At 50.3% G+C, this 22,467-nt stretch overlaps 1 protein-coding gene across 2 annotated transcripts in view; it reads right to left on the bottom strand.

Annotated features, from left to right (window-relative positions):
- Positions 1-5,615: 5,615 nt before the first annotated feature.
- Positions 5,616-22,467, bottom strand: part of GADD45B (growth arrest and DNA damage inducible beta) — a 115,669-nt gene continuing 98,817 nt past the window's right edge. Inside the window, exons 1-4 of one of the 2 annotated variants that reach the window (XM_077332410.1) lie at positions 8,007-8,351; positions 7,740-7,841; positions 7,285-7,501; positions 5,616-6,398 (exon numbers count right to left, since the gene is read on the bottom strand). In XM_077332410.1, the coding sequence (XP_077188525.1) occupies positions 6,285-6,398; positions 7,285-7,501; positions 7,740-7,841; positions 8,007-8,050 (477 nt within the window). In that variant the 5' untranslated portion in view covers positions 8,051-8,351 and the 3' untranslated portion in view covers positions 5,616-6,284. Of the gene's footprint in view, positions 6,399-7,284; positions 7,502-7,739; positions 7,842-8,006; positions 8,352-22,467 lie in introns of those variants that run through there. The other variant, XM_077332411.1, reaches the window with a different exon arrangement.

A 22,467-nucleotide genomic window follows, 5' to 3' on the forward strand; every position in this document is an offset into this window, starting at 1 on the left:
CCATTAAAAACAAGATGACAACATCATAAAACAAAACTGGAGCAAGCATGGCGGCCATTCCTCAATCTCCTGCCCCTCCCCCCCAGCCAGTCTCTAGTAAAGGGTGGAAAGAGGGGCCAAAAGATAGCAAATGGCCTAACTCTAATTTGTGGAACTCGCTGCTACAAGAGGTAGGTAGGCAGGGCCTGAATAAGAGTGTCAGATTCATTTGTAGCAACAAAGATGAGCCATAATAACTAAGTGGGGCTTCCACGGTTAGAGGCAGCGTACCTGTGAAGGCCTGTTTTTCCTGCTCTGGGAGCTTCCTGCAGGCGTCTAGTCAACCAAACAGGATGCTACATTGGATGACTTACCCTGCAGGGCTCCCCTTACGGGTGTGGGGATGAGGAGGCTCTCAGCCCCTTTGCAGAGATCATGGGCATTCTTCTGGCTGTTTTTAGGCAAGGGCTTCCCTAAACCCCTCTGGGCTCCAGAGAATCCCTCAGGGCATAATCCACCATGCGGGCTCACGCAGAAGTCAATGCCATCAAACTCAAGAAGGAAATTCGTTTCTGGTCAACCTGCAGAGGTTTGGGGCGTCGGGAAAGGAAGACGAGAATCCCCCCCTCCCCCACCATCTATGACCATCGTCCAAACCCTGTTTGGTTCATTCCCCTCCCCCCTTCTCCCCAAAAGGGACACAAAAAGCAGCATGAGTTAGCTCAGCCATGGGAGGCTACCATCCAAAGCAGGCAACACTGGCCCAAGGGACTAAAGGTTTGACTCAGTAGCTCCAGCACAAACCTCCAGCTTTTGGAGGCAGGGACCAGCGTTCAGAGAAAAGCCCCTGTTTGGACGGAGAAGGCCCTAGATAAGAAGGTCAGGGTTTAGACACAGGAGGACAGTCTCCTTTGGGCTACTACAAAGTCTTCTGAGCCTTGAAATGTCGAAACCTGTTTTCTTTGCTCTCTCTCAGAGTTCACCCCTGGGCTGAGCTTCTTTGGTCTCTAGAATGGGAGGACCAGGCCGTCCTGGCCTACTTTATATCTGACTCTGGTGCCCTGCAAATACAGCAGACAAAGACTGGGGTACACAGTCAATGGGAAAGAGCAGGGGGGAAGGGAGCTGTGTAACCGTGACTCTGGTTCCATGGCGCTCACGAAAACGCTGCTCATTTTCCTCAAAAGATGTCCTCTAACTACACTTCATGAGAAGGAAGGACTCCCTGGAGAAGAGCCTAATGCTGGGAGAGATCGAGGGCAAAAGAAGAAGGGGACGACAGAGAATGAGGTGGCTGGATTGAGTCACTGAAGCAGTCGGTGCAAACTTAAATGGACTCCGGGGAATGGTAGAGGACAGGAAGGCCTGGAGGATCATTGTCCATGGGGTCGCGATGGGTCAGACATGACTTCGCACCTAACAACAAGTACAGTTAGCTTGTTGGTCTAAATAAGGATGTTTCAAGGAAACACCTTCGACTCAGGTGGAAGATCTGTCTGGTAACTCGTCCTCTGTTTCTTCAAACGTTCTGTCTCCAAATGGAACTTTGCTTTTTTGTTTTTAATTTGGGGCAAAGTTTGTGTCATCCGGATTGCCGCCCGCTCGTTCTTAAAGGGCTGAGTTAGAACTAACCTGTTGAACTGTTGCCTGGAGGATTTTTAGAATCATGCTTGTTAAATTGTTGCACCGCTGTACACACATTTGCAGCGTTGTTTGGTTATCATGATTGTCTTTGTGATCCTTTATGCATTACTCTTTTGCACTTTGGGAAACTTTATGGACTATAGTTTCAGAGTCACAATTAGATGACCCCCCGGTGGGGCCTGGAAATATCTGAAGTTAAAAGTGGTCTCCAGATGTCATCCAAGATTGGTTCCCTGGAGAAAGAAGAAGAAGAGTTGGTTCTTATATGCCATTTTACCAAAAGGAGTCTCAAAGGAGCTTACAATCGCCTTCCCTTTCCTCTCCCCACAACAGACACCCTGTGAGGTGGGTGAGGCTGAGAGAGCCCTGATATTCCTGCTCAGTCAGAACAGTGCTGTGGCGAGCCCAAGGTCACTCAGCCGGCTGCATGTGGAGGAGGAGCGGGGAATCAAACCCGGCTCGCCAGATTAGAAGTCCGAACTCCTAACCTAACCACCAAGCTGGGTCTTTGGAGACTCTATGGCATTAGACCTCTCTGAGGGTCCCTTCTATCCCTGTGCCCCCAAATCTCTACCCCCAAATCCTAAGGAATTTCTCAACCCAAACCTGCAAACAGTGACAGTCTCCCGGCAATCATGTGACCCAAGCGTGGGTGTGTGGGGGTGGATTGGCCCTCTCCTTGTGCACAGAGAGGCATTCCCCGCAAGGTTGTGGTTTGGTGGGGGTGGCAGCCACAGCCGCGCAGAAGCAAGGCGATGAGACTGAAAGTGGTTTCCCACCCCTTCAAAGAGACCAAAACAAAACCAAAAGAAAAACCCTCACATGACGCAGTTGCAGGGGCGAAATGTCAGGCGGCCGGGGAAGCCAGGGCAGCATCCGCAGACTCTTGTCAAGTTCCCCTTGCCGATGACACTCAGGAAAGGCCCCGGAGGCAGCTTCGGAGGGGAGCAAAGGAGATTCCTGTGCGGTGCTGGGACGACCCGGTTTGGTTGGTTGTTTAGGGTGCGTGCAAAGACTTGGTTGATGCTTTCTCCCCTGCTTCCTCTACCTCTGGGCCTGCTGCGGGACTGCCAGAGCCCAACGCGTTTTGCAAAAAACTTTGCATAATTTGTTTCACCTTGGGCACTGAGCAGAAACCAATGCGCAACAGTGATGCTCCACCCTGGAGCCTTGGAAATCACGCATTGCTCTTTGGCCCTCACTGAGCTCGGCCTACACACTTTCAACCCATGACTGCAGCCCGGAGGACTTCCATATCTTCAGCTGAAAATGAATTGTTTTGTTTTTTTAAACCTCACTTGCGGCTCACAGCTCCTAGAACGACATCCAGGGCTTCTTCGAAGGGGTTGCTGCCTTGATCTGAAGCAGCAGAGGAAAATCAGCCCAGGGGCACCTTGAAGACCAACCTCGGTTTATTCAAGGTAGAAGCTTCCGTGTGCAAGCCTACCTCTTCAGATACTTTATTCTTGTTGAATAAAACTTAGTTGGGCTTCAAGGTGGACTCAGACTTTGTTCTCTACTTATTTGTAGCATATTTGTAAAACACAAAGAGCTCTGGGAGAGCTGTGCTCAATTTCATGCTAGCAGAGACTCACCATGGGGAAATTAGGAGCTTGGATCTATTTGCCAGTTTCTCCTCTGGTGTTATCTACTTGGCCTTGGCAGCACCTTGCCAGGTTCTCAGTAAAAGAAGGGACTTCCCGGCATCAGCAGCCCAGATCCTAATTTAGGGTGGCCAGATCCCGGTTGGGAAACCCCTGCAGATTTGGGTTTGGGGGCCTGGGGAGGCCAAGGACCGCAGTGGGACATAACGTCAGAATCCTCCCTCTAAAGCCGCCATTTTCTCTGGCTAAACTTATGTCTTTGAGAAAAGACAACTTATTTTGTTAATAATTGGAAACCCCTTATTGACTTCTTGCACGGAAGGGGGGGGTTCGGATGACTTGTGGTTCGAAAGCTTAAAAGAAAATAATTTTGAAATCATTATAGGATAAGTAGCTAATCTTGTTATAACTGGTTGAAGGTGAATTAAGTTGTGATTGTTTATGTTTTCACCACCTGAAAATTCAAAAGTGCACTGAGATGAATTTATTGCGTGTATTCTTTGGCTTTCATTCTATTTTCTGTGCTTTCATCTATACTAAAAATAGCTAATAAAAACTTTGAAAACCAATGAACAAAGCATCCAGCATGAGCCAGCATGGCGTAGTGGTTAAGTGTGGCGGACTATAATCTGGAGAGCTATTTCTCCGCTCCTCCACAGGCGGCCAGCTGGATGACCTGGGGCTAGTCACAGTTCTGTTAGTGCCTTCTCACATAACAGTTCTCTTAGAGCTCCCTCAACCCCACCTACCCTCACAGAGTTTTTGTTGTGGAGAGAGGAAGGGAATGGTGATTATAAGCCACTTTGGGATTCCTTCCGGTGATGAAAACCAATTCTTTGTCATCCATTTCCCACAGGGAAACTGATCTCTGTAGTCTGGAGATGAGCAGTAATTCCAGGGGGCCCCAAGTCCCACCTGGAGGGTGGCATCTCTCCTAAGAGTGACCTAAGAGTGTTTTCCAAGGCAAAATGCTGATTGCACAGGGGGTGGCTGGCAGAAATGGCACACAACACATGCTTAGCATGTGCCTCAGCCAGCTACAGCCCAGCTGCAGCTTTTCCCATGTGCAAACACGTTTATTAACACTGCGACCGCCTTTTGATTTCCTCCTGTGCAGTTGCCAAAGCCAACTTCACTGAGAGCTCGTAAAAACCAAAACTGCACCTCCCCCCGTCAGCAAAGGAGAGGTTTCTGAGCATACCCAGAGAGCATTTCCCTCACGGCTCTAGGACAAGCAGAGTCCATGCTGCGAAGAACAAGCCAGCGGGAAGCCCAGGATAATGGGATTGCAAATGTTACATTGCAAGCCAGTAGGGAAACAAGCAGCCTGGATCTGTGTCAATGTTCAGGGCTGATTTCAGATTTCTTGTTCTGTCTGACATCAGACAGGGGCAGAATCGGAGTTCCAGTCCCTCCCCCTTGCAGGCAGCTTCCTCTTCTGGGGCATAGGGACAACCTGGCAAAACACCCGTCACGGGAGAGGTCAGGCCAGGAGATTGAAGAGTCCTTTCTAAATTCAGCCTCCCTGAGCTTTCAGCCAACCTGGCCGCTCATCTCAAAGAGCTAAATATAAACCTGGTTTGCATAGGCCTTTCATTAAACAAGCAGCTGCCACTTCTGGCTTATTGGCAGCCACGCTCTGGATCCCTGGATGTTTTGCTGCTCAGCTTCCCCGCCCCGAAACCGAAGCACAATATAGCTTTAGGAGCCGCTTGGGACAGGAAGTCGTAACCTAAAAAAGACTGCTGACCCCATCTTGAGGCCTGCATCTTTTGCGTGTGCCCTTGCTCTAGATTCCTGAAGCTTGTTTGTAAGCCAGCAAATAATTCTTTCCCAAACATTCCTGTCTGTTTTCTTATGTGGTTCTGGATGTTCACCCTGTTGCAAACAGGGAGAGGAACAAAGTTTAGCAAAAATACAGTCAGGCCCCAGAGTTTGGGTGTGTGTCCTTCTTAAAGGGACAGTAGCAACCAGAACGCTTCACAGTGCCTGCAATGATCCGAATTTGCAGCATTTTTTCAATTCCCCCCCCCCTCCACAATGCCTCAAAAAGGATTTCTACTGCAAGGAAACCCTATGCCACCCCCTCCTCCAGTCCTCCAACAGAAATCAACCTCCTAGCCCTCAAAATGCTTACTCAAAAGTCAGCAGCACTGAGTAAAAGAGGGGCTAACACTCTGGGAAAAGCTGCCTCCCCTTGCAAAAGTGAAAGAAGGAAGTCCCAAGAAAGCCAGACAAGTTTTGCTTGCTTACAGAATGCATGTTTTTTGTTTATTAGCGTTATTGCAATTTTTAAAGATAAGGTACAAGAATATATTTTTACTTTTTTTTTTCTCCATGATCGGCTTTTGAGTGCAAAAGAAAAAAAAAAGACATTGTGCATGTTGGTTTGAATAAATAACAGCTTCCATTCCTCCAGTTCTTTTTAAAAAGAAGAGTCCATATTATAGATAAGTTTTTTTTTTTTTTTTGCATAAGCTAGCAGATACTAAAAGTTCTTTTTCCCGTGCGCTCTCTCTCTCACTCCCCCTTCCACAGTTAAGAGTCCTTTGCAAAGAGCCGTGGGGGGCACAGGGACCCTGCCACAACCTCCTCTCTCCTCCGCCACGACCCGCAAGGAATTGTCCTGCTCCGAGGTTTCCTCTCCTCCGGCACCGTGCCTGGGCTCTCCGGAGCAACGTCCAACCCCCGTTCACACAGCCCAGAAGTCATTCGCCTTTGGCTCTGCCATTCTCCACACGCCGGCCAATGGCAGCCGGGAATCTGCCTGCCTTTTATGGCTCTCTCTCCGTCTCTTGTTCCTCTTCCTTTCCGAGCAGTCAGCTGATGCAGCTTCCACCTGGCCGACCGCCCGCCTCCGACTGCTTCCGTCATCTTCCCAGGCAGCTCTTTACCCACTCTCTGTTCCAACCAGGGCGGGCAGGCAGCAGCGGCTTGTGGACTGTTTGGTTTTTTTTAAAAAAAGAACATCATCCCCTTCAATATTCTTTTTTGTTTTTTTGGCCTTTTAAAACACAGAATTCAGCACAAAACCCCTGGTGGCGTGCCGGGGGGAGTTCAGCGTGCTTGGAGAGCGACGTAGGGCACCCACTGGTTGTTGCAGCGGCTCTCCTCACAGTAGTTGGCCACCTCTGCCAAACCTTGGCTCTTCCACGAACCGGTGTGGGGATTCTGGGGGGGAAAGAGAAGAGGCACAGGATGAGAAAACCGTCCGGGCTGCAAGGATCTGACCCGACGCAGGGGGAGGCTGCTTGGCAAAGGGCTGCAAGGGGAAGCAGTTTCTGCATTTCTGCAAAAGCCTCCACAGATCAAGAGGCCACAGAATACTGTGGCCTAGAATCATAGAACAATAGAGTTGGAAGGGACCTCCTGGGGCCATCTAGTCCAACCTCCTGCACTATGCAGGACACTCACAACCCTATCGCTCATCCATTGTAACCTGCCATCCCCTTGAACCTTCATTATAGCATCATTGGCTGTAATTGCCCCAGGGGTGGAAAGTGGCCCTGTATGCACATTATGGTGGGAAATCCATAGCCTGTAAGGCTCTATCACGATCTACGTTTATGCAACAGTTTTGTTCTGTTCAGAGTCATCACACTTTAAAAAACTGGAGATCCTCCCCTTCTCTCCAAAGCCCTGAATCAGGACTTGACACCCCCGGCCTTCAAAAGCCACGGAAACACTCAGTCTTCAAATATGGAAAAGATTATCTCGGGGTTAATCAGACCAAATTAAATAGGTGCAGCTGTGCCAGCTTGCGCATCCCACAGCATTCCTCACCTATCTGATGAAGCGTTCTGTGACACCCCCAAAACAGCCCCACCCCTGCGGGGCTACGAAAAAGAGGCCGTTTCCCCTAATTCCTGACAGTTTGAGGAGGTCTCTGAAATATGCCCGGCGAGCTACTCAGCTGGTGATGAGGCCGAATCCTCCACCACACCCTCCCCAGCCGTCAAGCCAGGCTGCAGTGACCAAACAGAGGTGCCTTCAGCTAGACAGCCAGCAGCCCCAGGCGCCGGTGAGGCATTCCCCAGCCACGTGCTCCCTCACTCACCGTCACTAGGATGCAATGCAGGTCTCGTGGCTCAGAGTTGTCCTGCGGGCCCTCGCCCAAGACGTCCGCCAGGCGTTCCATGCCGGAGATGCGCAAGATGTTGATGTCATTGTCACAACAGAAGGCCTGGATGAGGGTGAAGTGGATTTGCAGGGCAATGTCGTCCTCGTCCTCTTCGTCAATGGCCAGCAAGCACAGAACCACGCTGTCCGGGTCGCTGGGAGAGGAGCAGAAAGGCACAAGCCGGTCAGGATCAGGCACGCCCCAAAGTCAGCCAAATTTGCAATCTCCAATGCCCCCCTTTCCCTCGGTCTCAGGCAGCTCGCCGCCCCCCTCCCCGCAACCTTGATTCCAGCTTTGTTTCCAAACTTGCTTTCAAAGCAAAACCCGTTGTGCAGATTTTGCCCGACCCGCCCACCCGTTTTTGGGGAGAAAAGAGACAAGCCAATACTTACACATTCATCAGTTTGGCCGACTCGTAGACGCCGACCGTCAAGCAGCCCTGCCTCTGCGCGGCCACCAAGAGGTCCTCCACGGCTTCGCTGACGGATTTCATCCTTTGCAAAAGGGAAAAGGGGGAGGCACACGGTCACACCAGAGAATCAAGCCCGAATAGCTGGGAGAGCTATTTTGTTGCTGCTGCTGCTGGTGGAAAGGGGAGCCCCCCCGCGATTTCGCCCTGAAACCCCCCGCAAAAAAAAAAAGAAAGAAAGGCAACTTACTTGTTCTCCGTGTCGGCACAAGCAACCAGCTCCTCCAGAGTCATACTGCAACTAATCCACAGCGCGCCCCAAATCCGAGAGAGCGATTTCAAAACGAATCGAAAGAACGCGGCAATGTTTCCCAATCGGCGCGCTCCCAGTCGCCAGGCGAGGAGACCCCAAAAAGCGGAGGCAAAAAGGCCCCCAAAGTCCCAGGGAGAGGAAACGGTGCAATTAATCCAACCAAGGCAAAGGAGGCGAAACAAGGCAGGCAGGCAGCCAACCCACCGATGCAGCCAAGCGCTCTCACGATCCGTCTCCGCTCCAAAGGCCGTGCTCTGTTTCTGACGTGGGGGAAAGCGGCTGACAGCGCCTTTTATGACATCGCCAAAGGGGGGCGTGGCCTCGCGGGGTCTTTTCCCTCGGCGATTGGCTCCCGAGCCACAAAGGAAGTCCCAGGGAGCCACGGGATTGGTTGCCTTCTTCGGCGCCACCACGTGGGGGCGGGGAAGTGTCGTAAGCCGGCGAAGTTTTTTTTGTTGTTTTTTTTCAAAGAGGGGGACGAGAAAAAAAAAAAACATCAAGAAAGAGTTTCGGTTGATTTTCCCGACAGTGGAAGTTTCTGTAGCGAGCTCGGGATTTCCACAGAAAAGGGCAGGGTGTTTCTTGTGTTTTTTTTTTCTCTTTGCTTTGCAAAGTTTCTCTGAGTTTCTCGGCGGGGGGTGGTGGTTATTTATTATTATGATTAATATTTTTTACAATAAAGACATGGGCAAGAGATCCGAGGAGAAGGTGGGCAGGGGGTTGCGATAAGCCGCAAGCGAGGATCTCAAAAAGCACGCGTGCAGAAGATGGGACTTTTCGCTCTCTCTTTTTTGCATTTTGCAAAAATGATTCTGTTTTGTTTGTTGCTTTTTAATTAATGTCTGCCGTTTTCCCGGGAGTGGCCGATCTCATGTCGCTGCAAAAGCACGAGCGAAGCAGATCGCGATCTGTCAAGTCGGGGGAGGAGGAGGGGGGGAGGCGGCAAAAAGTCCCCCAGCGGATTCCTGTTCTCCCCCCCCCCCATACCGGGCATTGCAAGTGGGCGCGAGGCGTGGGCCGTAGCCTGGCGTGGGCGCGCGGCGGTGAATCAGGCGGTTCAGGGGCGCGCGAGGCGCAGTCATGGGTCGCGCGAGGAGCTTCTCTTCCGCGGCGCCCACTCCCCTCTTCCTGCAGAGTTGCAACAGGCACCCTCCGCCCCCCTTCCAGCGGCGGCGGAGCCCCCTCACCCCTTCACCCCCCAGTCCTCTTTGCCTTCTGCAAGGAAAACAACGATTCCCCGCAGCGCAGGTGGCGGCGCCCCTGCAGCCAGCTTCCCAGGGGGGCTGCGATCCGGACGCTACTTCGCCGGAGCTGGATCCGGGTGCAGCTGCACAATGGCGGGCTTCTGCAGGTCTCCTCGGAAGGAAGGACGCCGAGAAGGCTTGCAGCGAAGGCGCCCCGCGGAGGATCGGGGCCTTGCGCTTCCCGAGGCAACGTGCATGGGGATCGGGGCCCACGAGGTGCGGGGAGGGGGTCACGGCCCCGTCCCCCCGAGGTGCAATCGCGGCAGGCGGCCCTTTCCCTCCCCTTCCCCTCCCCGCCCGTTTTCCCGATCTCGCTCTCCCCCACCCCAAGTGGGTGAGAAGTCAGGCGGCTGTCTTGCACGCCCGGTGACCCGCATTGCACTCCGCTTGGGTCATGCTTCCAGCGTGACACTGGTGTTGCTTCATCGCTTGGCACGACGGCTGCAAGGGCCAGGCCAGCAGCAAAGGCCTCGTGCGCGGCGCGGACAAAGACCCCGGGAGGAGGGGGGGGGGGCAGGGGGCGGGGAGAAGCAGGAAAGGCTGCCGATGGAAAGCAACACGGGGGTAGACAGCGCTTTAGTGGGGAGGCTCCGCTCCGCAGACACTTTGAGGGCTTTGCCAAACTGGCACCTGCCTTCTGGCAGCATCCAAGTGGAGGCTTGCCTGGTAGATGTAGCCGTACCCCGGGGTGCCTCCCACCCCCTCCCCGGGGTTCGGAGGGAGCCAGGCGAGGTGGAAACTCGCGGAGGGACCCTTTTGGACCAAGCATTTGCGTGAGCCCCTGTGACAGTGCGCGGCTGCGGCTGCATCCTGTGGCAAGGAGTTCCGCAGGTTTGCTCGTACATTGCGCGAGGTTTAGTCTATGGAGAGGAGGAGGGGGCGAGAAGCTGATGATGAAAATGATTGACAGCCTCGCCTCACCTCCCCCCAAAAGGCAACTTCTGCTAGGAATGCAAGACTAATCTGTACCGAGGTTGCAGACAGAGATGTGGGGGGAAGCGAGGGGCACATTTCTTTTGCAAGAGGAGCATCCGTCCGTCCGGGGGCTCTGTCCGGTGCGCGGGAGCGCTTCCCGGCCATGCCCAATACAGACAAACCCCCTGCAAGGTTTCCACTCTGCCTGCCAGCGACTCCTTCAAGTCAACTCCTGAAGGGCGAGTCTGCCCTCTGCTGGCCGAGGATGGAAGCAACACCAACCGCTGTCCCACTTGGAAAAACGAAAAAACTGGATTCTGTTCTTATTTGTCTGAAATACATGGGGATTATGAATTTATTCATTTATACCTCACTTTTCTTCCTAACAGGGACTCGAAGTCGCTTATATCGCTCTTGCCTCTGTTTTGTCCTCCCAAGAACCTTGTGAGGGAGGTTAAATTGAGAGTCCCAAAGTCACCCAGCAAACTTCCATGGCAGGGAGGGATTTGAATCTGGGTCTTTGAGATCTAAATTCAATGCTTTAACCATTGCTTTGTGTTAACTGGACTCTTGAGTAGCACCTTCCTTCTGGCAGGTCCCTTTAGAGGTCTTGCATTGGTCAGACCCCCTGGAGTCCTGGGTGCAGTTCTGGAAGCCTCACTTCACAAAGGATGTGGACAAAATTGAGAGGGTACAAAGGAGAGTGACAAGGATGATCCGGGGTCCAGGGGGGGAGGGTCAAGCCATGTGAGGAAAGGCTGGGGGACTTGGGATTGTTCAACCTGGAGAAGAGGTTGAGAGGGGACATGATGGCTCTTTTTAAGTACTTGAAAAGTTGGGTGAAGACAGGACTAGCACCAAATCTCTTTTAATTACTTCTTTCCACAACTGGGAAAGCATCTGCCATTAATCACTAACCTTAACATTTTTATATCCCCCTATGTTTTAATGAACTCTTTTGAACTCTGGTGCTGGAGAAGACTCTTGCGAGTCCCTTGGACTGCAAGGCGAACAAACCGGTCAGTCCCAGAGGAGATCAGCCCAGACTGCACCTTAGAAGGCCATATCCTGAAGATGAAGCTCAAATACTTTGGCCACCTCATGAGAAGGAAGGACTCCCTGGAGAAGAGCCTAATGCTGGGAGCGATGGAGGGCAAAAGAAGAAGGGGACGACAGAGAATGAGGAGGCTGGATGGAGTCACTGAAGCAGTTGGTGGGAACTTAAATGGACTCGGGGGAATGGTAGAGGACAGGAAGGCCTGGAGGATCATTGTCCATGGGGTCGTGATGGGTCGGACATGACTTCGCACCTAACAACGACATGTTTTAATGAACAACAACTGAACCAAAAAGGACAGCTGTTGTTATTATAGCAAGTTACTATCCAATCTTCATAGTCATGCATATTTGTTGTGATGTTGTTTCCGAATTGACTAATTTACTTTCTCCTTATATCTGTATTCTTATGATTTTTGTTCCATTGTCTGAGGAAGTGTGCCTGCATACAAAAACTCACGCCTTGAATAAATCTTCGTTGGCCTTAAAAGGTGCCACTGGACTCACATTTTATTTGAAAGGTTGTCACTTACACCAGGGCAACAGAGGATCGGACCCACAGTAAGGGCTTTAAACTGGGTGTAGAATGGTATTGGCCAGATATTAGGAAAAAATTATTCACAGAGTAGTTAAGCAGTGGGATTGGCTGCCTAAGGCGGTAGTGAGCTCCCCCTCACTAGTAATCTTGAAGCAATGGCTGGACAGAGACTTATATTATGCTTTGGGCTGATCCTGCATTGAACAGGGGGTTGGACTAGATGGCCTTTATGGCCCCTTCCAGCTCTATGATTCTAAATGGTTTAGGGACAATAAGTGGAAACTGACTATGGATAAAACAGAAGTGTTGCTGGTAAGGAAAGCCGAAATCTGGGAGATCATTGTGCTTCCCACACTGATGAGGTTCAGCTATCCAGGTAACGGGGTCTGGAGGTCTTTCTGGCCTTAGCATCATTGCAGGAGAAGTGAATGATTTTGTCCACCTTCATTGCCTAGAGGGTAACTCCCTCCCTTGACTCAACCTGTCTGTCTATGTTGGTGTAGTGGCTTACAGTGTTGGGCCCAGGTTCAAACTGGCACAGCTTGGTAACCTTGGGCTAGTCACAGCCCTGATAGTGCTGTTGTAACCGAGCAGTCCTGTCAGAGCTCTCTCAGCCTCAGCTACCTCACAGGGTGTCTGTTGCGGGGAGACAGGAAGGGAAGGCGATTGTAAGCCGCTTTGAGACTCGTTCAGGTAGTGCAAAGCGGGGTGTAAAAACCAACTCTCCAGTTGAGCCAAGCAAGACACAGGAGTAGGTTAACTGAAAAATAACAGGAAGTTCCTAATCTAAATAGGCTAACTCAACAGCTGTCGTGATGCCCCCTGTAGGCTATTCTTGATACGCTGTTGAATCATGCACTCTATGTGATGCATATTCCATAAAGCTGGAACCCCCATTTTACCATGAAACTTCACTGGGTGACCTTGGGCTAGCCACACGTGGAAGTGATGTCACGTGGTGATGCCTCCCTTCCATGCTGCCCGGAAGTGACATAAGCACCCACAGCCGTCGGCCTCCTTTCTCTCCCTCCCCCTGTCGTTCGTCCTACGACGGTGGCTCTGCCTCATGTAGGCCAGAAAGGAGGGCAGGAGCAGAGAAGACAGCCCAGATCCCCCCTATACCGTGCCACAACCAGCTCCCTCCCTTTGATTTTTACACCCACGGCTTACCCACTGAGCCCTCCGGGCAGAGGTGGCCTGGCCTACCTCACAGGGTGCCTGTTATGGGGAGAAGAAGGGAAGGCGATGGTAAGCCACTTTGAGACTCCTTCAGGCAGTGAAAAGTGGGGTATTAAAACCAGCTCTTCTTTAGTTCCCTAACTTGTGGTCAAGTCTGTTAAAGCAGGAGGGGAATGGCTGTGGGCCCCTTTTGGAACTCCTCCAGACCCCCAGGTGTCTGTGGGGCCCTGGTTGGGAAGCCCTGCTCTGGTAACTTATCCGTTTCTTGGTTCAGTTCAAAATATGGGTGATCTCCCACAGAGCCCTTCACGGCTTTGGATATGCATCTCTAAAGCAGGGCCTTTCCCAGTGTGTTGTGCTGCTTTCTCCCTCCTAAGCAAAGGCTTCTAGTGATCATGCCGCCCTCCACAAGGGAACAAGCGACAGCTGGGCATTCTTTGCTGTGGCCCCCACTTTGCCGGCCGATCCAGGAAGAGTGGGAAGGTGCCCAATCGTCCGCCGCTTTGCTGAAGGTGTCAGATGGTTCAGGAGAGTCCTGGCTATAAAGGGAAGAGTGCCGGGATTTTAATTGCCTGTGAATATTGGAAATAGCTCGCTCTTTCTCCGCCTTCATATGGCATTGTTTCTTGGAGGTATTACACAAGCTTTTTCTCCATTAGCCCTCTAATTATGACATCCAGTTAAGTGGATCCTGTAATTGGTGGAATTCGGGCCAATTTATATCTTAGGCTGTCTTTATCTCACTGTTCCTTGAGGGTCTAATTTGGTTTTATTGCATTCCTCATTAGTCTGTTTTTTTGCTCTCTTCCCCCCCCCCCCTTTGTTCTTGGGATTCTTTAATCTGTTTTCAGTTTCAAGAAGAAAGGTGGGCTTGGAATGCCAGCCTCCAGGGGGGACTTGGGGATCCCCTGGAATTACAGCTCATCTCCAAGGTACAGAGATCTGTTCCCCTGGAGAAAATGCCTGCTTTGGAGAGTGGATTCTATAGCATTATGTCCCACTGAGGACATTATTCCCCAAATTTCTAGGAGGCCCCCAACCCTATCCTCCCTATGCCCCACTGGTAGGGGGGTGGCAGTCCCAGTAGCTCTAAAGGCAGTAAAGAATTAAAAATAAATGAATCAGTTCTCTGACTCTTCCAAATTCCTGAACAGCCTCTCTCACTAGAAAACCACTGCCAAGTGATTTATAGATCCGATTCTTTTGGACAGAACTTCCAGAGCCACCCAGTGACTGTTGTGGGCTGTCATTACTGACTCGGGTGGGGAGGTGACCAACGATCCCGACTTTAGCTAAAGTGAGCAGTGACACACGAAAGCGCCTACCCCACTAAACTGACAAATTTAGTCAACAGAAGACCTCTGGAAGAATTCTGTGACCCTCGGAACTGTTATCTGGAACATCGGAACAAATAACCTCAAATGTAGCACTATTTATTGTATACAATAGTAATGAGGGAGAGAGAGAGAGAGATTGTTTAATCAACCGTTCCCCCCCCCCCCCGATTTCATTTCTTAAACTTTAATTAAAAACCGTGAACAACAACAAAAGAGTGTTTTTCAAGTAAACTCCTGATTGGCTCAATCTGAGAGTTCCGGCTCCTTTGCGCACACTTTCTCCCTGAGGGTCTCCAGAAGAACAACAATTAGTCAGTTAGGATTCTCTCTCTCTCTCTCCTCTCTTTCTTTTCAAAGCTGTTTCAATTGGCAGGAAAGCTCATTGTTCTTTAAGCAACTGGTGCTCCACTCCTTTGCATATTATATTTGAACTCTGCCCACACTGCTGCAGAAGTCTCCCTTCTCTGACTGCTGCATATTCTTATGCCATAGACAGACAGCCTACTAACTGCAACTGACAGCAAAAGAGCAATGCAGGATATTTTCCCCAGGTCAGTTGGAAGATTTTATCCTCTATGCATAAGGTTGCCAACTCCAGGTCAGGAGACTTCTGGAGATTTGGTGATGGAGCTTGGGGAGGACAGTGGGGTACAGAGCCATAGGATCCACCCTCCATTTTCTGCAGGGTAGCTAACCTTTGAATTCTGGAGATGAACCGAACAAAATTTGGGTCTACAGGCACCGTTAAAACCAACCAAGTTTTATTCAAGGCACCTTGAATAGTTTTAGGCAGCTTGAATAAAACTTGGTTGATCTTCAAAGTACCACTGGACTCAAACTACGTCCTGCTGCTTCAGAAGAGCTGTTTATCCTGTACCCCACTTTTTACTACCCAAAGGAGTCTCAAAGCGACTTACAATTGCCTTCCTTTCCTCTCCCCGCAACAGACATCCTGTGAGGTAGATGGGGTTGAGAGACCTCTGAGAGAACTGTGACTGGTCCAAGGTTACCCATCAGGCCTCACGTGTCTCAAAGTGGCTTACAATTGCCTACCCTTCCTCTCCCCACAATGGATACCCAGTGAGGTAGTTGAGGCTAGAGAGCTCTGAGAGAAGTGTCCCAAGGTCACCCAACAAACCTCATGTGCCCCAAAGTGGCTTACCATTGCCTACCCTTCCTCTCTCCAAAGCAGGCACCCAGTAAGGTAGATGAGGCTGAGAGAGCTCAGAGAGTACTGTGACTGTCCCAGGGCCATCCAACTGGCTGTGTGTGAAGGGGGAGCGGGGAATCAAGCCTGGGTCCCCAGATTAGAGGCCCTGCTCTTAACCGCTACACTGTGCTGGTTCTCCAGGCTCTCCTCAGACCAGCAAGGCTACCCACTGGAATCTATAGAGATGATCTGTAATGTCAAGGGATCTCGTTGGTTGGCTCTACAACCCCTATTCCAAGGATCAGCCTTGACTAGTATTTGGATGGGAGACCTCGAGAGGTCGTGACGCAAGGGCAGGCAATGGCAAACCCCCTCCAGACGTCTCTTGCCCGGCAGCCAGACGATCGTCGGATCTCCTGGTTATTTTACACACATGCCATACGATAATAAATAAATATTTTGTCGAGGCAGTAGTGGACAGCAAGGGGCAGGATTTTCCCAAAGCCGCCTGGGGGGTCCTGCCATGCCTGGGACATGTCACATCTTAGTCACAATTCCATTTTTTTTTAACGCAGCCTCTCACTTCCTGTCTGGCTCAGATTGTTCCAGGAGATGGCCCAGTGACACTCTCAGCCTCGCCTCCAACGGCAGCTCCCGGCTTTCAGGCAGCACAGACAACGTGCCAAACATTGCGGTGTGCACTGACCACTTGCGCCATGTGTCTGAGGTGCATTATGCGCCAGAATGGTTTAGGCACGTCTGCAGAGGGCCCCCTCTCTCATGCTGGAGATCCGAACTGCGGCTGGGCCCCCCTGCCTCTCCTGTCCATCTCCCAAATTTCCCAGGCCTTGGGGAAGCACATGGCCGGGTCGCGGTCTGCACTGTGACTCAGCTCTGCAGAAGAGGAAGCTGTGGAGTGGGCCATGTGCGACTGAGTGTGTGTGTGTGGCGGAGAGAAAGAGAGTGCTTGTGGCAAGACGCACCTGGGGGTCTGGAAAGCGATGTGAGCAGCACCAAATGTACTTGTGGAGAATATTTATTGTATTGACTTTATTTATAGCCCGCTCTTTCGCTGTGAGAGTCAAAGACGGAGGATTACACAGTGCAAATCAGTGCCAAGAACAGGACTGAGACTTCAGATAAGCCATGCAATCGGATAAGAAAGAGAAGAGAGTTGTCTTTTGATACCCTGCTTTTCACTACAAGAAGTCTCGAAGCGGCTTACAATCGCCTTCCCTTTCTCTTCCCACATCAGACACTCTGTGAGGGAGGTGAGGCTGAGAGAGCCCTGAGATTACTGAAGAAGAATTGGTTCTTATATGCCGCTTTTCTCTACCCAAAGGAGTCTCAAAGTGGCTTACGTTCGCCTTCCCTTTCCTCTTCCCACAACTGACACCCTGTGAGGGAGGTGAGGCTGAGAGAGCCCTGATATTATTGAAGAAGAAGTTGGTTATTGTATGTTGCTTTTCTCTACCAGAATGAGTCTCAAAGCATTTTACATTTGCCTTCCCTTTCCTCTCCCCACAACAGGCACCCTGCAAGGGAAGTGGGGCTGAGAGAGCTTCTGGAAGGACTGCTCTGTGAGAACAGCAGTACCAGGGCTGTGACTAGCCCAAGATCCCCAGCTGGTTGCACGTGGAGGAAAACTGTGGAATTAATCCCTGCTCTCCAGATTAGAAGCCGCCATACTTAACCCTGACACCAAGCTGGCTCCCAAGGGTTACGGCAATCCGGAGCAAACCACAGGATATATTAAACACGATTATGTTAAACAATGCAGAAAAAAGGATAATATGCAGGATAATATGCAATGCAAGCCAATAGTACATGCTATGAGGAGTCAGATAGCCTAGGCACTCTTGATTTTGTCAGATCTCAGAAGCTAAGCAGGGCTGATCCTGGCTAGTATTAGGATGGGAGACCCCCAAGAAACTCCCAGGGTTTCTTCTGCAGAGGCAGGCCATGGCAAGCCACCTCTCAGCATCTTCTGCCTTGAAAATTCAACTGGGTTGATGCCACACGCACTTTCAAGCAGAGAGCTGGGTTGGTCTGAAGCAGCAGCAGAGCAAGAGGTCAGAGGCACCTTTAAAGGCCCATCAAGTTTCATTCAAGGTCAAAGCTTTTGTGTACACGTGTCCTCATTTTATCTGAGGAAGCGTGCGTTCGCATGAATGCTTCTACCTTGCGTGAAACTTTGTTGACTTAAAGGTGTCACTGGACTCAAACTTTGTTCACACACACAAATACACACACACACACACAAAGAGAGAGAGAGTTTACAGTTCCCAAAGGCTTTCGTGAACTAGAATACGGCCCTGTTTCCTGCATAAAATTGCCCCTCCGAAACAATTCCTTTTTACGCAGTGTGAGGCATGATAGAAGCATGGGTGCAGAAAGACACGGGTGGGTGAAGTGTCTATCCGTACTGGGGAGCTTTCGTTTCTGTTGTCGGCTCTCCGGGCCTTCCAGGAGGGCAAGATGGTTGCAGTCGGACTCATTCACAAACAGACCAGCAGAATTACTGTGGAAGTCAACATGCAGGACCTCAAGGCGGGGTAACAGGAGAGGAGATTCACCTAGCAAAGCTGAGAAATGAGGCATTCCAGAGAGGCAACCAGTACTTGGCAACTGTGCAAAGAACCTCATGCTCTTGTCTTTTTTATTTTTTTTACAGTCCTTACAACAACCCTGTAAGGTAGGATAGACCCCGTGTTGCACATACGAGGGAGGGTGGGATGACAGAGGGGGGGGGATCCCCTTCCAAGTTCCATCTGATGAGTGGAACTCAGATAAGCTCTGAGCACGTTGAAATTGGAATTTCATGATAGGCAATTATTATTATTTGCATTTCCATTCCCTGCTAGAATACTCCCCTGTCTGGAAATTTTAGAGGGGGTTGTTTTCATATTGTAATTGTTTTACATTTTTAAAACTTGCATGCAGATTTTACTGTTGTTACCGGCCCAGAGCGTTTCAGAAGGGCAGGTTAAAAATAAAAAAGCAAAAAATTAATTATTAAGTATTAAGTATTTATTATTGTTGTTATTGTTATAGCAGCCCTGAAAGGTAGGATAGGCAGGGAGATAGGAAGAAGAAGAAGAAGAAGAAGAAGAAGAAGAGTAGGTTTTTATGCCAGGCTTTCACAGCTTGAAGGAAGCTCAGAGCAGCTTATGATCACCTTCCCTTCCTCTCTCCACAATAGACACCCTGTGAGGTGGGTGAGGCTGAGAGAGCTCTGTCAGAACTGCTCTGTTTCTTGATGGCCCTGGAAAGGTTTCTCAAATGGGTAGAAGTTAATTCATTGTGTGCATCATCCTTCCTTCCACCCACCCACCCTCCATCCGCCCGTCCATCCATATGCCTACCTACCTACCTACCTACCTACTTACCACCCACCATCTATCTATCTATCTATCTATCTATCTATCTATCTATCTATCTATCTATCTATCTATCTATCTATCTATCTATCCATCCATCCATCCATCCATCCATCCATCCATCCATCCATCCATCCATCCATCCATCCATCCATCCATCCATCCATCCATCCATCCATCCATCCATCCATCCATCCATCCATCCAATGAATTTCTATACCGCCCTCCCATAAGGCTCAGGTGATATGACCATATCCAGTCATGCTGACCCCCCCCCCCAAAATGCACAATGGTTCTGAGGGTGGGTGGGAAGGGGAGGGGCCCCAGGTGGGCATATACGCAGCTCTGCTTCCCGACCATATTCTGCATGAATGCACCATTTCCGGGGTTTCATGAAACCTGAAGAATGTTTCAGGGGTTTCTCAAGGGTAAAAAAATTAAGAAAGACTGCTCTAACCACCACAACACTATCTCTCACTGTACAATTCATTGCCTTAAGATGTTCAGTACATCAGACAGGCTTTAGAAAGGGAGATCTCTGGAACATGGAACCACATTGGTGGTTAGTCCGTCAAGATGGCAAAACAGAACCTCCATGTTCAGGGGCAGTACACCTGCTAATGCCAATTGTTTGTGGGGTGGGATCAAACAGGGGAGGGTAGATGACTTTCTCCCTTGCTCATGGTCTTTCCAGTGGACTATTTGGCCTGGCCACGGTTGGAGACAGGCCACTGGGCGAGCGGCACCCACCTGGTCTGATCCTGCAGGGCTCTTCCGACCAACTTTTGGTTCTGGTTAGAATCTCTTGGAACTTTGGAAGTTTCTCCCTCTGGAGGTCTGCTGAAGCCCTGGACAGGGCATCTTCCAGAGGCAGGTCAAGAGATGGAGAAGAGGGATCTGGGTCCAGTTTCCCGGTTTGTGCCTTCGGGTCTGGACAAGGGTTGAGTCTGTCAGTGAATCATAAACACCCCGGGTTATATAAAACCATCGGACAAAAACAACACTTCCCCCCCCCCACTCTTCCTCCATTTCAGAAAACCATTTCCCCACCAGAATTGCTTCCCCACCTGATTTCCTGCTTCGTCCAGGGAAATGTCCCTTCTTAGCAACGGGGGCGAGAGGACGGGTGGGGGCTGCTTAGGGCCTTTGCAAACAGGTGCGGTTGTTGCTGGTCCAGTCCCCAGGTCACCATGACAACCAGAAACGGGGCCGCGAGGCTGTCGCCCTTAGCGACGGTTGGTAGCATCTGTACACCTGTGCCGTGCTTTGTTCTCTGACTCTGTTTTGCAGCCGTAAAAATATAAATAAATACAACGGGAGTTTTGGGGATTTTCCATTTTTGCTGAAGACCCGTGGCCAGAATCGTGAGCTCTGAGGAGCCATGTAGCAAAACCTCCCTCGCTGCCTTTTCTTGTACCTTTGCCACACACAACCTTGCCTTTGTTTGCTAAATGTTTGTTTCTGTCTGAACAATTCTTATCCCCCGTCTCTCCCAGCCTCGCATCAGTGACACTCCAGTCAAGAACCCCTGAAGTCCTCAAGGAGAGAGATTGGGTGGCATTGATAAGCAGAGATGGACTCTTCTAACTTCAGTGGACTTAGAAGGGCACAACTCTGTTCAGGGTTCATTCTGTAAATGGCTTTTGTAAAGGGGATGGTCCCAACACTTTGAAAGCCTCTACTATGAAGAGTTATATGAAAGACATTTCTCTGACTTTTATTTCCTCTCCTGCCACACCAATGGCATCTCTGTGAATCCCTGTTTATATTTGGTAATCCGCCTTGAGTGCCAGGAGGAAAATGAAATGGATACCTCCTTGTCAGGGATATTGTAGTTACTGGACTGGCCGTGGGTTGGGCTAAATGACCTCGTGGAGAACCCTTTGCGGCTCTGAGATTAAGCTTCTTGCTTCGGGAGGGGGGGGGAAGAGAAGCTTACTTTGGCAACCAATTTCCTTGAGGCCTGGAGGTGCGGAGAGAGGGAGCTGCGGCCGCTGGCATGCCAGCGGCGCAAACACGCATGCGTGGACTTGCCGCATCCAGCGGGGCGCAAACGCGCATGCGTGGCAAGTCCACGCATGCGCCCACTGCCATGCATGCGCTTTTGCGTCCCACTGGACACAAATGCGCGCACTGCAAGTCTGTGCATGCGCATGTGCGCCAGGGCTGCTGCACGTGCGCGGGGCCCCGGGTCGCACTCTCCCCCCACCCCGGCACAGCGGTCCGCGGCCTGCAAAAGGTTGCAGACCGCTGCAGAAGGGCATTGGTTTAGAAACCTGAGCGTATGAATGTCTTGGTTGTTGAAATATGCAAGATCTGCAGTGTGCATGACTGAACAGAATACAAAGAATGTCCTGCGGGGGGCATCGAAGGAGATGTGCATTTAGCATAGCTAGAAAAGGAACTTCCTGATGATTTTCAAATACTCTCCTCCAGTGTCTTTTGGCTCAATAGGAGTCTTCATGCTCTTTTCAGGATACTTCCTCGCTGCTTGCCTCCAAAACAGAAGAATGAATGCAGAACACAGCAGTTAGTTAGGACTCTCTCTCCTCTTTCGATACAGAGTTGCTTCTCCTCTTAATAACATTATTTTATTCTTTTAAGCAGGCTGATGCTTTGCTCCTGTTTGCTATTTTAAACTCTGCCAACACCGGGGACCTTTCCATTTAACAGGTACAGTATTTGCAGGCGTATAAGACTACTTCCCCCCCCCTGAAAAACATGCCTCCAAGTGGGGGGGGGTCGTCCTATATGCCAGGTGCACTTCAGTTGGGATAGACATAGCTGCCCATAGTGGCCCATAGTACTGTAATATAATGTAACAAACTCTATATTTTGAGTGGAAATGTTGGGGGGTCGTCTTATATGCCCAGTCGTCTTATACGCTGGCAAATACGGTACATTAAATACTGCCTTTCCTATAGGGAGCTCAAGATGCCTGCACAACAGCCCTGTAAGGTAGATGAGGTTGAGAGAGTGAGAGTTTGCACATATGTGTGTATGTAAGAGAGAGAAACTGACCTCACATGACCCAGAGTATTTCATGGCAGTGTGGGGATTTGAATCCAAGCCTCTTAGATCCTATCCCCTTGAGCCAGGCCACCCCATGTTTAAAAATCATGTATTTTAGTGTAGTTTTATGATGCCCCCTTTTCTCCAGGCCTATTGAGATATTGCTAAAAGTTCTTTGTGCACAGATGAAAACAGAGATGTGAATGTCACACCCCAGTTCTCATTCCATGGTTCTCGACCCAAGCTGCCTCCTAGAACATGACTACAGGTGTGATCCTAATAAAGAGCTGATGTTTGCAGCACCGCACCTTATTTAACTCACTATCAGTAATATCTTTGATAGCAGAGCCAGGTTACTTCCTAAAGCCTGAAAACTTATATCCACAATTAAGCTTTGTGCGTCTTAAAACATGCCATGACTGAACTCAACCTTTGTTATTGCTTCAGACGAACACGGCTACCCACCTGAATCTAATAATTAAATAAAAGGCTTGCAGTTGACACCACCAAACTCCAGGAGGCGGTGTGCAACCACTTAAGAAAATTCTTCTGCCTTAGAACTCTATGGGTGGAAGCAATGCCTTATG

This window comes from Paroedura picta, chromosome 4 (genome assembly GCF_049243985.1).
Source record: "Paroedura picta isolate Pp20150507F chromosome 4, Ppicta_v3.0, whole genome shotgun sequence".
Lineage (NCBI taxonomy): Eukaryota > Metazoa > Chordata > Lepidosauria > Squamata > Gekkonidae > Paroedura > Paroedura picta.